At 35.1% G+C, this 13,003-nt stretch overlaps 1 protein-coding gene across 1 annotated transcript in view; it reads right to left on the reverse strand.

The window, feature by feature from the left end:
• Window positions 1–13,003, reverse strand: part of LOC138308141 (retinal guanylyl cyclase 2-like) — a 57,358-nt gene that overhangs the window by 22,295 nt on the left and 22,060 nt on the right. The window contains exons 4-8 of the mRNA XM_069249082.1: window positions 12,615–12,731; window positions 6,084–6,161; window positions 3,274–3,378; window positions 2,406–2,477; window positions 150–306 (exon numbers count right to left, since the gene is read on the reverse strand). Of these exons, the coding sequence (XP_069105183.1) occupies window positions 150–306; window positions 2,406–2,477; window positions 3,274–3,378; window positions 6,084–6,161; window positions 12,615–12,731 (529 nt within the window). The remainder of the gene's footprint in view (window positions 1–149; window positions 307–2,405; window positions 2,478–3,273; window positions 3,379–6,083; window positions 6,162–12,614; window positions 12,732–13,003) is intronic.

Consider the following 13,003-nt stretch of genomic DNA (forward strand, 5'->3'; position numbering starts at 1 on the left):
GAAGACAAAATCAAAATGATTTACCGCTTTGGCAAACACTCCACACATGCTAACACTTTACACCGCGAGAAAGGCGTTAAAGCAAGAATAGACAGTTAAAAGTAAGAGAGTATAATAAAGATTTATAGATCAGGTAAATAATCAGTTACCGCTTGCTTCTACTGCAATGTTGAGTTTTGCTCTCTCCCGGAATCCTATCATTCCGAAATCTGTAAGCTTCAAAACCCATCGACTGTCGATTACACAGTTCCGAGACTTTACACTGCCGTGAAAGTGGATCGGGGTAGAATGTATAAACCGGAGACCCTGAAACACAAGTACAATTACCAGTGTGGTAGAGGATCGGGGTAGAATGTATAAACCGGAGACCCTGAAACACAAGTACAATTACCAGTGTGGTAGAGGATTGTGGTAGAATGTAAAAACCAGAGACCCTGAAACACAATTACTTGTATCTTAGAAATATATAGTACTTAAATAGTAATAACCGACAAACGTATGTCTTCAAATGTTATCTATTTTTGTTTGTTTGATTGATTAACGTCCTATTAACAGCTATGGTCATGTCAGGACGGCATCCCATGTATGCGGTGTGTTGCGTGTATATTGTGCGAGGGGCGTGTTTTGGGAGATTGCGGTATAATCATGATGTGTCTTCTTGTGTAGTGGAACAGTTGCCCTTTTTCACTGAAGCATGCCACCGAAGACACAAAGCAACACACCCCACCCGGTCACATTTTACTGACAACGTGCGAACTAGTTGCCCCACTCCATGTATGCTGTGTGCTAAGCAGGAACAGAAAATACCACTTTCACAGGGGCGAACGCTCTACTCTACGCCAAAAGTGAGGCGGTGCCAAGAGATACATTAGGAAAAATAAAGTAAGTTAGGAAGAAAAGAAAAGAAAAGATAAGATCATAAATTTAGTAGCCTTTTGCGATTATGCAATAGGGGCAGATAGTACAATTGTAACGCCCTACCTGCAGGGCTATAAATGTTATTTAACTTAATCGATATATATCTAATACTCCAAACAAATTCTGACATTGATAAATCAGGTTCATCCATAGGCCAGACACAATATGTTTCGAGTTTGTTATTCTGGAAATTAATATAAATCGAATTGTGTTTCCTGAAAAAGTATTAATCGTTGTTCTGGTGATGTCTAAATAATAAAAAGGACTGAACTCTAGAGTGGTTTTATAAGTGATTGGCCAGTTAACAATGTATCCATAGTGATGATTTGATATTTTACTTAGGTGTTAAATAATTGTTATTTATTGTTGTATTGTATTCTAGTATAGTACATTCGAGATGCTTTATAGTCTGTATCCGGCTAACGGGTCAAATGTAAGATGAATTGGAACAAAAGCGAAGAAACCCAGAAGAAATCCCAAGGGAAACGAACCAGCGTGAATTGTTGATTTCCGAATCTGCACGAGATTGCAATCTGCAGATCTATAATCTTAACTGCGAGTGGCAGTATTTGACTCGATGTCAAATGATTTGACTTGTTGCCAAATGAATAAAATACTGAAATGTGGAACGTTAATGATCTAACAAATGCACACGACGTTCGACGGTGTTACGTTTACACGTGTACGTAAAACACGCTTCAAAGAAACGTTCACATCTGATCGTTATCAAAACTACATTGACATGTAACTACTGAGGAAAACCATACTTGTGAAAAATACACGCTATTATGCTTCTCTGGTCCAGTATATTTACGAGACCATCTTTCAAATCTGATTTAAATACAGATCCTTAATATCACTATCACTATATTTGAGAGGATCTGACAACATCCCATTAGGAGTTACGTCCGTGTGACCTTTGCAAAATGACCAATAAAATTGCTGCCGCCAGAATCTTGTCTGGGGACGAAATAGTTTTATGTAAGAAGTCATCTCGCCCAAAAAGCACAACATAGCTAAATGTACATGTATACTGGAACGAAATGGCGCTATCAATTGACGTAGCAATGTATAGAAAATGTATTTGATCAGAAGTACACGTAGTGAAAAGGTCATCCGCACATGACCCCTTATGAGATGTTGTCAGATTCTCTATTGAACAAAGAGGGTATGAAAATATATGTTATAATCAGATAGTCATCTTTTACCGAGTTGCATCATGGACCATACCTTCAGTCCCCAGTTAAGCTAGGAACATCACACACCTATGATGGGTGATAATCGTGATAAAATGTCTAACTTGTACGTCACAAAACATGCCGCGACATAGTAAACACAAAGAATATGTTTGCAAAATGGATGCATCTCTGACACTACAAATAAATTATCATACAGGCTGATTGACCCCCACATGCTACTACTGTAAAATAAATCAAATGATAAAATGTTTATACAATGTCTATAATCTCGTGTAAATGGTAACTTACCCGGACTAAATCGGTCAGTAAGGACACTTTGAAGTCCCAATCGAGTTTGATATTCTCGTTGTTCAGGACATCCTGTAGATAAAGATAGGGATATTATAACAACATATGTAGTAACAAAAACATCCCTCCACGCCTCTGTGTAGCAAAACAATCTACCAAACGGGTCCGACCGCGGGGTAAAGAGTGGAACAGTTTACTTATAGACGTATGTTACCCAATAGGGTATTGATTTACACGTCATTGTGAAGTAAAATATTACCTATAATAAATAATATCAGATATAGCAACAAAGATGTATCTATGACACTATTTCTATTTTGTTCTGTAAAAAGGACGACGGTTGACATCGTCAGTATAATTTACACTGAATATTATCAGTTTTTTAATGCCGTAAAGTAGTTTGATAGACATTCAAAATGCAAGTGAAATAATTTCCATTATGATACGGTGCTACAAGACACTAAAATCAAACATTTTCTTAATGCTCACGATAACGCCAATTTGAATCTCCTAATGTTCCAGTTAAAAGCAGTGTTATTAAATTGATAAAGCCATTAATTACGTAACACATGGTTGATAATTCTTTTGTGACTCAAAATGAAGATTTATGATATGTTCATTACAAATATGTTACAATTAAAGCACATTTCGGGCCTTGAACAAGTTTTACGATCGATGTTCTCCGATATTAAATTGAAGCAGAAAAACCACTGCATTAACAGTGATAATTATGGCGATATATCATTGTGATGGATTTCAGGCGCAGCAATTATTTTCTCAAGTTTGGTTCTGATGACGGCTCTTCTCGCGAGATTAATTCCTTATACTGTATTAAAATCGTAGGGAAAATGAAAGTAGGTCAGCTTACCATCAGGCTACCTCGGTTACAGTGTTCCGAAACTAGAGCCGGTCGGATAGGGTCATTCAGGAAGCCATATAAAGGATTGACATTCTCATGCCGGATATCCCGAAGCTATAGAAAATGTAAAAGTCCAAAATTGATGAAAAGCAATATCTTTCTATATTTTATATGAAACATGCGGCAGGGCAGATATGAGTATTTGATTGATGTACAAGATGTTTCAAAGGTAACGTGTGCCATGGAACATCTATCAGTAAAGGAAAAAGGAATTAGTAAAGAAAAGCCACCACCAATATACTAAACCCTATTGATTTTATGATTTACGACAGTTCGTCCTATCTTGTTTCGTGTTTATCTTACTTTTGGCTTGTTATCTTAAGAAGTTAATAGAACTATCCGTTTTAAAATGATGTATCCCAGCATTCCAAGATTAATAGAATATTTTCCTATCTAGAGGGTGTGACAACATAATCACAACCGAGGGGTAATTCATGAACATCCAACCCGAGGCTTGGCGAGGGTTGGACATTCAGGAATTCCCCCTAGGATTTAATTTTGTTGTCACACCCTCATAGGTAGGGAATGATTCCTTTTCACCGCGACATGAACATAGTTCCATCGTCTGCACGTCAATATTGATGACGTCATCGACATTACATGTCACGGTCACACCGCATGAAGTCATGACGTCACGTAATTGTTTTAGGGTTCAAAAGGTTAGCGCGCGCAATCTGTCAACCCCTAGAATCTGTCAAACTCTAGGGGTTGACAGAGAAATCTCCCACGGCTAAAACATTGATAAATCAAGGAATGGTGGGAGAAAGGTTTTCTCTATTCAGTGAGATAATATATAATCAATGTGACACTTAATTCAGACCCTAGTGGACAGATACGCGGGCCACACTGCCTAGTGACCAGTTGTGGGAACACAATAATTCATAATAATCTAGACTTTACCAAACCGGTCTATCGGCCTGTTTTTGCTTGATCATCTTTTTATATTCAATTTTCTCTTTCAGATGCCGCGAGTTATCAATATTTGGCTCTCGGGATCACGGAGTCCTGTATTCGGTTTAGAAGGTACATAATTAGAAGACATGAAAAACGTTTTGTGGTAGTAATTTGACATTAAAGGTCATGAGGATTTGAGTTTTTTTTTAAATATTAGTTAATCATGAGATGGAAAGTGAAAAATTACTTCTTTCAGTTTTAATAGTTGTGCCAGTATGGTTGGTTTTCAATTATATCAGTATACACGTTGTCCGATCAAATTGAATTTTGGCTGAGTAATTTACAAAAACGGAAATAATATTACGTATAAAGAACCTTACATCTGTTCAATTTATCGTATTGTAAAAGTAAAGAATTAAACCGTCTAAAACCGTATCACAAAGTAAAGAATTAAACCGTCTAAAAGGAACAAATAATAAACAAATTTGATGATGATTTAAAAAAACAATCTAGAATTATAAATGACAGAACAACGAGGAACAGCTGATGACACGGAAACACAACTGTGTTCTCAATAACTCATAGATGTATATTAAACATCCATAGGCTTTGTTAAAAAATCCGTAAATAATAGCTAAAGCTCGTGTCTTTTGTAACGTTAAAACAAATCACTCTTATGCAATAGATTTCATATCCAGTCACCACTCGTTCTTTAACCTCTATATATCGAACCCTTGATAACCATATTTTACTATATTAACTCAAACCCTGGAGTAACGTGTCGAGCATTTGAGATTGGCTGTGATATGTTTATCGCTCGGACCGACATGTTCAAATATGTCGATCACTCATAAAGGTAGGTGGATCACTCGAGATAATCATAACAATATATATAATTATAAATATATCACGTTGCCGTATGTATTATTAAATGGAACACTCAAAGCGCCGAATAAGAATTTAAGTTAACAAATGTATCCGATATAATCGACTGAAAATGCTGCTGTAGTGCGATTGTGTAATGTCAATCGATACAGATATGTAATAAAGAAGCATAAAGAAACACAATGCATTAGGCAATTGCGTCTGCTTCAAAGCCACCTGACTGAACATATTGTAGGCTATACACTACACCTATTCTGACAGATATTGCGATAACAGATAAAACTGTCTGTACAGAGAACAATAACATATTTATTACCAACCTACATCTAAATGTCTTTGATGATAGCTGTCAGGGGAATTAATGTTTAAACATGTTCTCTATCTTTATGTCAAAGCTGCCTACAGAAATGGATCATCCTTTAGAAAGACGACCATTGATATTTTTATCAGAAAAGAGGACACTGTTTTGGATGGAGGCAGGTCTATCCAGGTACGTCTGACAATGGCTGGTTTTAACAATGCCTATCTGGGTACTGGCGGATTGTAACGTTGCCTCTGATAATGTCATACGACTGAGTAATAAAGTTTTTTAAATGAGTCTCAGGAAAGGAGTAGTTTTGCGGGACTATATAGACAATAATTTTTTAACAAGAATATATTGTTAAAACTATGGAGCTATAACACGAATATAAATTATAATCGTTACTTCGTCGTGACAAATTTACGCACTCTGATAATTGTGTTATGTTCCTATTGATAGCAATTTAAGGTAACCCTTAAATAATCATGAGAACAGTCAGTCCCGCCTCACTGACCACCTAACCACCACTTGCACAGAGTCAAAAACGTCAACGTCAAAATAAATTGGTCTATGTATAAAACATGATGACTCTAAAACACAATTTGTCGCGATTTTTGGGCTGACTATGGAGACATGTTTGACTGTATCATATATTTTCTTTACTGACTAAAAGACTTACCGTTCTTGTGTAGGCCAGAATCTTCCCCTTCATTTCCAAACCTTTATACTTCAGTTCCTTAATATACACTATATCACCCTGCAACAAAATATATAAATAATATTAAAACAGGAAAAACTCATCGTACGGTAAACAGAATCATATTAAGACAGGAAAAAATCATTGTACGGTATACAGAATCATATAAAAAGAGGGAAAACCTTACTGTACGATATACAGAATGATATAAAAACAGGAAAAACTCATTGTCCGGTATAAAGAATCATATACATACTGGAAAACTCATTGTACGGTAAAAAGAATCATATAAATACAGGAAAACTCATTGTACGGTATACAGAATTATATAAATACAGGAAAACTCATTGTACGGTATACAGATTCATATAAAAACAGGAAAACTCATTGTACGGTATACAGAATCATATAAAAATGGGAAAAATCAATACAGGAAAACTCATTGTACGGTATACAGAATTATATAAATACAGGAAAACTCATTGTACGGTATACAGATTCATATAAATACAGGAAAACTCATTGTACGGTATACAGAATCATATAAAAATGGGAAAACTCATTGTACGGTATACAGAATCATATAAATACAGGAAAACTCATTGTACGGTATACAGAATCATATAAATACAGGAAAACTCATTGTACGGTATACAGAATCATATAAATACAGGAAAACTCATTGTACGGTATACAGAATCATATAAATACAGGAAAACTCATTGTACGGTATACAGAATCATATAAATACAGGTAAACTCATTGTACGGTATACAGAATCATATAAATACAGGAAAACTCATTGTACGGTATACAGAATCATATAAATACAGGAAAACTCATTGTACGGTATACAGAATCATATAAATACAGTAAACTCATTGTACGGTAAACAGAATCATATAAATACAGTAAACTCATTGTACGGTATACAGAATCATATAAATACAGGTAAACTCATTGTACGGTATACAGAATCATATAAATACAGGTAAACTCATTGTACGGTATACAGAATCATATAAATACAGTAAACTCATTGTACGGTATACAGAATCATATAATACAGAAAACTCATTGTACGGTAACAGAATCATATAAATACAGGAAACTCATTGTACGGTATACAGAATCATATAAATACAGGAAAACTCATTGTACGGTATACAGAATCATATAATACAGGAAAACTCATTGTACGGTATACAGAATCATATAAATACAGAAAAACTCATTGTACGGTATACAGAATCATATAAATACAGGTAAACTCATTGTACGGTATACAGAATCATATAAATACAGTAAACTCATTGTACGGTATACAGAATCATATAAATACAGAAAAAACTCATTGTACGGTATACAGAATCATATCAATACAGGAAAACTCATTGTACGGTATACAGAATCATATAAATACAGAAAACTCATTGTACGGTATACAGAATCATATAAATACAGGAAAACTCATTGTACGGTATACAGAATCATATAAATACAGAAAACTCATTGTACGGTATAAAAATCATATAAATACAGGAAAACTCATTGTACGGTATACAGAATCATATCAATACAGTAAACTCATTGTACTGTATACAGAATCATGTTAAGACAGAAAAAATTCATTGTACGGCACACAGAATCATATCAAAACAGGGGAAAATTTAATATACGGTATACAGAATCATATTAAGACAGGAAAACTCAATGTACGGTATACAGAATCATAGTAAGACAGGAAAAACTAAATGTACGGTATACAGATTCACATAAAGTCAAGAAAAACTCATTGTATGGTATACAGAATCATATAAGGACAGGAAAAACTCATTGTACGGTATACAGAATCATATTAAGACAGGAAAACTCATTGTACGGTATACAGAATCATATTAAGACAGGAACAACTCATTGTACGGTAAACAGAATCATATAAAAAAGGGAAAAAAATTAATGTACGGTATACAGAATCATATTAAGACAGGAAAAACTCATTGTACGGTATACAGAATCATATTAAGACAGGTACAACTCATTGTACGGTATACAGATATCATATAAAAACAGGGAAAAAAAATAATGTACGGTATACAGAATCATATTAAGACAGGAAAAATCAATGTTCTGTATACAAAATCCCATAAAAATAGGAATACTCAATGTTCAGTATACAAAATCACACAAAGAAAGGAAAACTCAATGTACGGTATACAGAATCATGTAAGGACAGGAAAAACTCAATGTTCGGTATTCAGAATTATATACAGACAGGACAAACTCATTGCACGGTATACAAAATCATATTAAAACAGGAGAAACTTACATGATACATAAATAGTCGATTGTATTTCGTGTTGTTCTATGACAAACGTTATACATGCACTTTTATGTAACTATTGAAGTATCGGTCAATGATCTACATTATATGTAGAAAGTTTGAAAGTTAACGTCATTACGTTACAAATAGCAAGACGTTCGGAATCAAATTTGGAGCAACAAAACCAAAACGTGAAGCTATTCATTTTTCGATATAGCCTATATACGGTCAATATTTTAGACGATTGAATATAATTTGTTCAAAGCACTATCTACCGAAAGTCACTTTAAAATGTCCTATATGTGCAAACAGTCAATGTTGCTAAGCAGAATGATATTCTGGCTAGGAGCTTCCTAATATTGGATAAAGTATCATATATAGACAATAAAATTACATCATACAAGACTCGTGTTCCTGGAATACAGTTGGCGTATCTCATCACTATATAGAACTATAGTTCAATACCGCTATAGTTAATGACCCCATCATACTAGTCAAACGTGTACTTAGCTACCTCTTGCGCATCTTTAAAACCTCAGAATTACGACAGCAAAGCACAATTGAACGCATGTAACAGTGTGTGAATCTATTTGTGTTGATAAAAATATAAACGATGATGTCTTCCGAAAATAATTTTTCTTTTTAAAATCCGCGACAAGAGAATTTATTACCAAATTGAAGCATTTTGTTGTGGTAAAATTTCATTGTGGTGATATAAAATAGACAAACGAAATTCAATTGTAATACATCGAGATACACATCAACATGTATTCACGTGCTTGTGAAGCTCTTTCCTCTTGACAAGGAGATTTACCATTTCAATTGCTTCTTTGTATGTAGGCACTGGACACACGGCGACGTCAATTACATTAGAGGTTAGGCTAGCAATATATTACATAATTTGACAAAATCGCTAACAAACATTCCAGCATATTTCAATAGTTCAATCGATTATATGCTCGACGTCTTCAAAGTAAACACGTTGATAAAGTGAGGGAGAAAACTCGGGATAATTTACCGAAAACGCAACCTCGCCGAGTTCAGGATGCGACTGGTTAATGATTGGTTAATATCGGCGAGTTCAGGATGAAACTGGTTAATGATTGGTTAATCTCGGCGAGTTCAGGACAAACTGGTAAATGATTGGTTAATCTTTTAATTTTGCAAATTGACCATCACAAAGTTTTCAGACTTATACGATAACTGAACAAGTACCTACAACATAATTTGGTTAAAAATTTAGATTGTTTAAACGTTTCTGGGGTGTTAAATGAAACACACTACACATTTGTATCACCTCTACTTTTCAATGGGCGACGGATACACAACCCACAGATATTTATATGTAGATACACAACCCACAGATCTATATATGTAGATACACAACCCACAGATCTATATATGTAGATACACAACCCACAGATCTATATATGTAGATACACAACCCACAGATCTTTATATGTAGATACACAACCCACAGATCTTATATGTATACACAACCCACAGACATATCTATATATGTAGATACACAACCCCCAGATCTTTATATGTAGATACACAACCCACATATCTATATATGTAGATACACAACCCACAGATCTTTATATGTAGATACACAACCCACAGATCTATATATGTAGATACACAACCCACATATTTATACATGTAGATACACAACCCACAGATCTTTATATGTAGATACACAACCCACATATCTATATATGTAGATACACAACCCACAGATCTTTATATGTAGATACACAACCCACATATCTATATATGTAGATACACAACCCACAGATCTTTATATGTAGATACACAACCCACAGATCTATATATGTAGATACACAAAACACAACCCACATATTTATACATGTAGATACACAACCCACAGATCTATATATGTAGATCACACACAACCACAGATCTTTATATGTAGATACACAACCCACAGATCTATATATGTTGTAACACAACCCACATATCTATATATGTAGATAAACAACCCTCAGATCTATATATGTTGTAACACAACCCACAGATCTATATATGTAGATACTGTAATATAGAATTTGCTGCCTCTGTCGTCAAGCAGACAAATTGACGATTGAACACAGAGTTTGTCGTATCTATCTTGTGGTAGACTGATTGAGAGAGATACCAGTTTGTTTCGGTCTGATTGATGCGCCGACAGGTACAGGTTACCCTGATAAAACCGTCACGGTTCAGATGAATAATTGGTATCTGTCTGGGATGTTTAGACGTCAGTGACCTTTGACCCGATCGTCTTACTGTTTTCCCTTTGCAATGTCTACACGAGTCTAATTTACGAGGGATGGGGATGTGCTTAGAGCCATAACGTAATGTAATCCGAATCTGTCATGAAGGAATCATGATATCGACTTATTGTCCCGGTGATGGCTAAGTTATTTACTTAATTTTGTGTCGTCTGTAGCATAGATGGTAGAGATCATCTGCCACTTCCCTACGTAAAGTGTCATACTTCATATACAATATATTCATCATTATCTACACGATTTGGTGGTTTGTTTAGTATGCAATCGGTAATTTGCAATTTGGTTATAATCGATTTTGATTGCTATACGGATTAATATTATCCCGGTAAGGAACATAATTGATTGGTTCCAAGAAATCGCACTCACGCGGTTTTTGTCATTATCAGGAAAAATATTTCAAGACATATCAGTCATGGTCATTAAATTTACATGCATCAGTAATTTGATTTCAGGCTTTCATGAACTGAATTTATTGTCTTGTGTAATGAAGGTAATGTTACATTTAATTTGTGTTTCTGGCTTGCAGGTAGAAACTATGAAATAATTGATTGGCAGTGTTGCTTTAGTGTGAAGGATGTTCCTCTACTGAAAACCATAATCTGTATAACAAGCCTGAAGCCTTCAAATCATTCATGCTGCTTCCTATTGCATACAAGTTAACAAATAATAAGAATAATACATAACTGTAAATATGATTTTTAGTCCTGCAGACATATGATACATCGAAACTGAAATTTACAGTGAATGTGGTGGGGATGTGTAGGGAGTGTGCGTTCGTTATTGTGTTAAACGGCCTTAGATAACAAACAAAATATAATATAAATGTAATATTCTTGAAATCAATCGAGCGTCTTTTGATAAAAAAAAAGATTTTGATATAAATAAAATTAACGTTTTAGGTTGCCTCTCGAAGAGAGAGTGGCTTATGGAATCAGCCTGACGTCGGCATCGTCGTCCCAGGTTAATCCCATGTTAAGGTTTGGTGGTGGAGCACTCTTATCCATAACAACTGCCATTGATTGCTACATCAACTTAGGACTAGCTGCTTAGCGTTCAGCATACCGGGAGATGAACGACTGATTCGCCCGTTGTCAGTATAATGTGACCGGATGGAGTGTATTGCTTGGTGTCTTCGTCGGCATTCTTCAGTGATATAGCACTGTAAAAAGGGCACCGATTCTACTATACAAGAAGACACAACACGAACATACCACAGTCTCCCAAAACACGCACCTCGCACTACACACACACTACACACCGCATACATGGGAGGCATGACCATGGTTGTTAATATGACGTTAATCAATAAAACAAACAAACAAACAAAACGATCGTTGTGATGGTAATGGACTATCATTTTAAGGGGAAAAATTGCAGTATTTTGATAATTTCGATAATTTTAGGAGGTCTAATGTGCCAAACTCGACAGGTTAAGGTTTTGGTACAAGTGTTGAAAAACCGTAACAACTGAAATTGATGTCTTTTAAATTTAAGATTGTTGTGATGGGTATGGATGAATATGGTAAGTATGGAAAAAATAGAATATTGGAAATTTCAAGATCCATTTTTTATTTCAAGAGGCCCAATATAACGTATACTTGCATGACAAGGTCCTAGGTCTGGCTGCACAGAGGCGATATCATATCGATATTAACTTGCATATTCACTATTGTCACAGCTAAATTAAAAGTAAGGCAAATGGACGTAATCGTGATATATAGATTAGGGGAATCACAAACAAAACTATGGAGGCTGATGTACAGACATCCCTATTGATGGTCTCCTTTTCAAGACAACATTGAGATAGACATGTATGAATTGTAGGGTAATATAGGAAGTAATAACATCAGTGCAGTAATTACTAGGCCTAAAGGTCAGTCATAACGGCATTACCTTGTATCGAGCTATCTCAGAAAACTCCGTCCACTCGTGAAGGCTGATCAGCGACCGGCTCGACTTCTCAGAGGCCTTCAGGAGGTCTGGAGGGTCCAGGAATCCGCCATTAGTTAACTGTAAAGATAGTGCCAACATTGCAATGTGTAAGATTCAGACAAGTACCAATATATCAACAGAAAGATCGTAATGTATAGACATTGTAAACGTATCCCTTACCAAACAAACAAGCAAATGCGATCACATCATTTCTATTTCTATTTGTATTACGGCCAACTATCTGATGGTGAAAACAGTGACAAACTAATAATAATCTAATTAAAGCATATAAAATATTACTTGATATTTCGAAATGTTAAACAAAATATATCATGTATGATTTTAGCTAA

The sequence above is a fragment of the Argopecten irradians genome, chromosome 14 (genome assembly GCF_041381155.1).
Source record: "Argopecten irradians isolate NY chromosome 14, Ai_NY, whole genome shotgun sequence".
Taxonomy (NCBI): domain Eukaryota; kingdom Metazoa; phylum Mollusca; class Bivalvia; order Pectinida; family Pectinidae; genus Argopecten; species Argopecten irradians.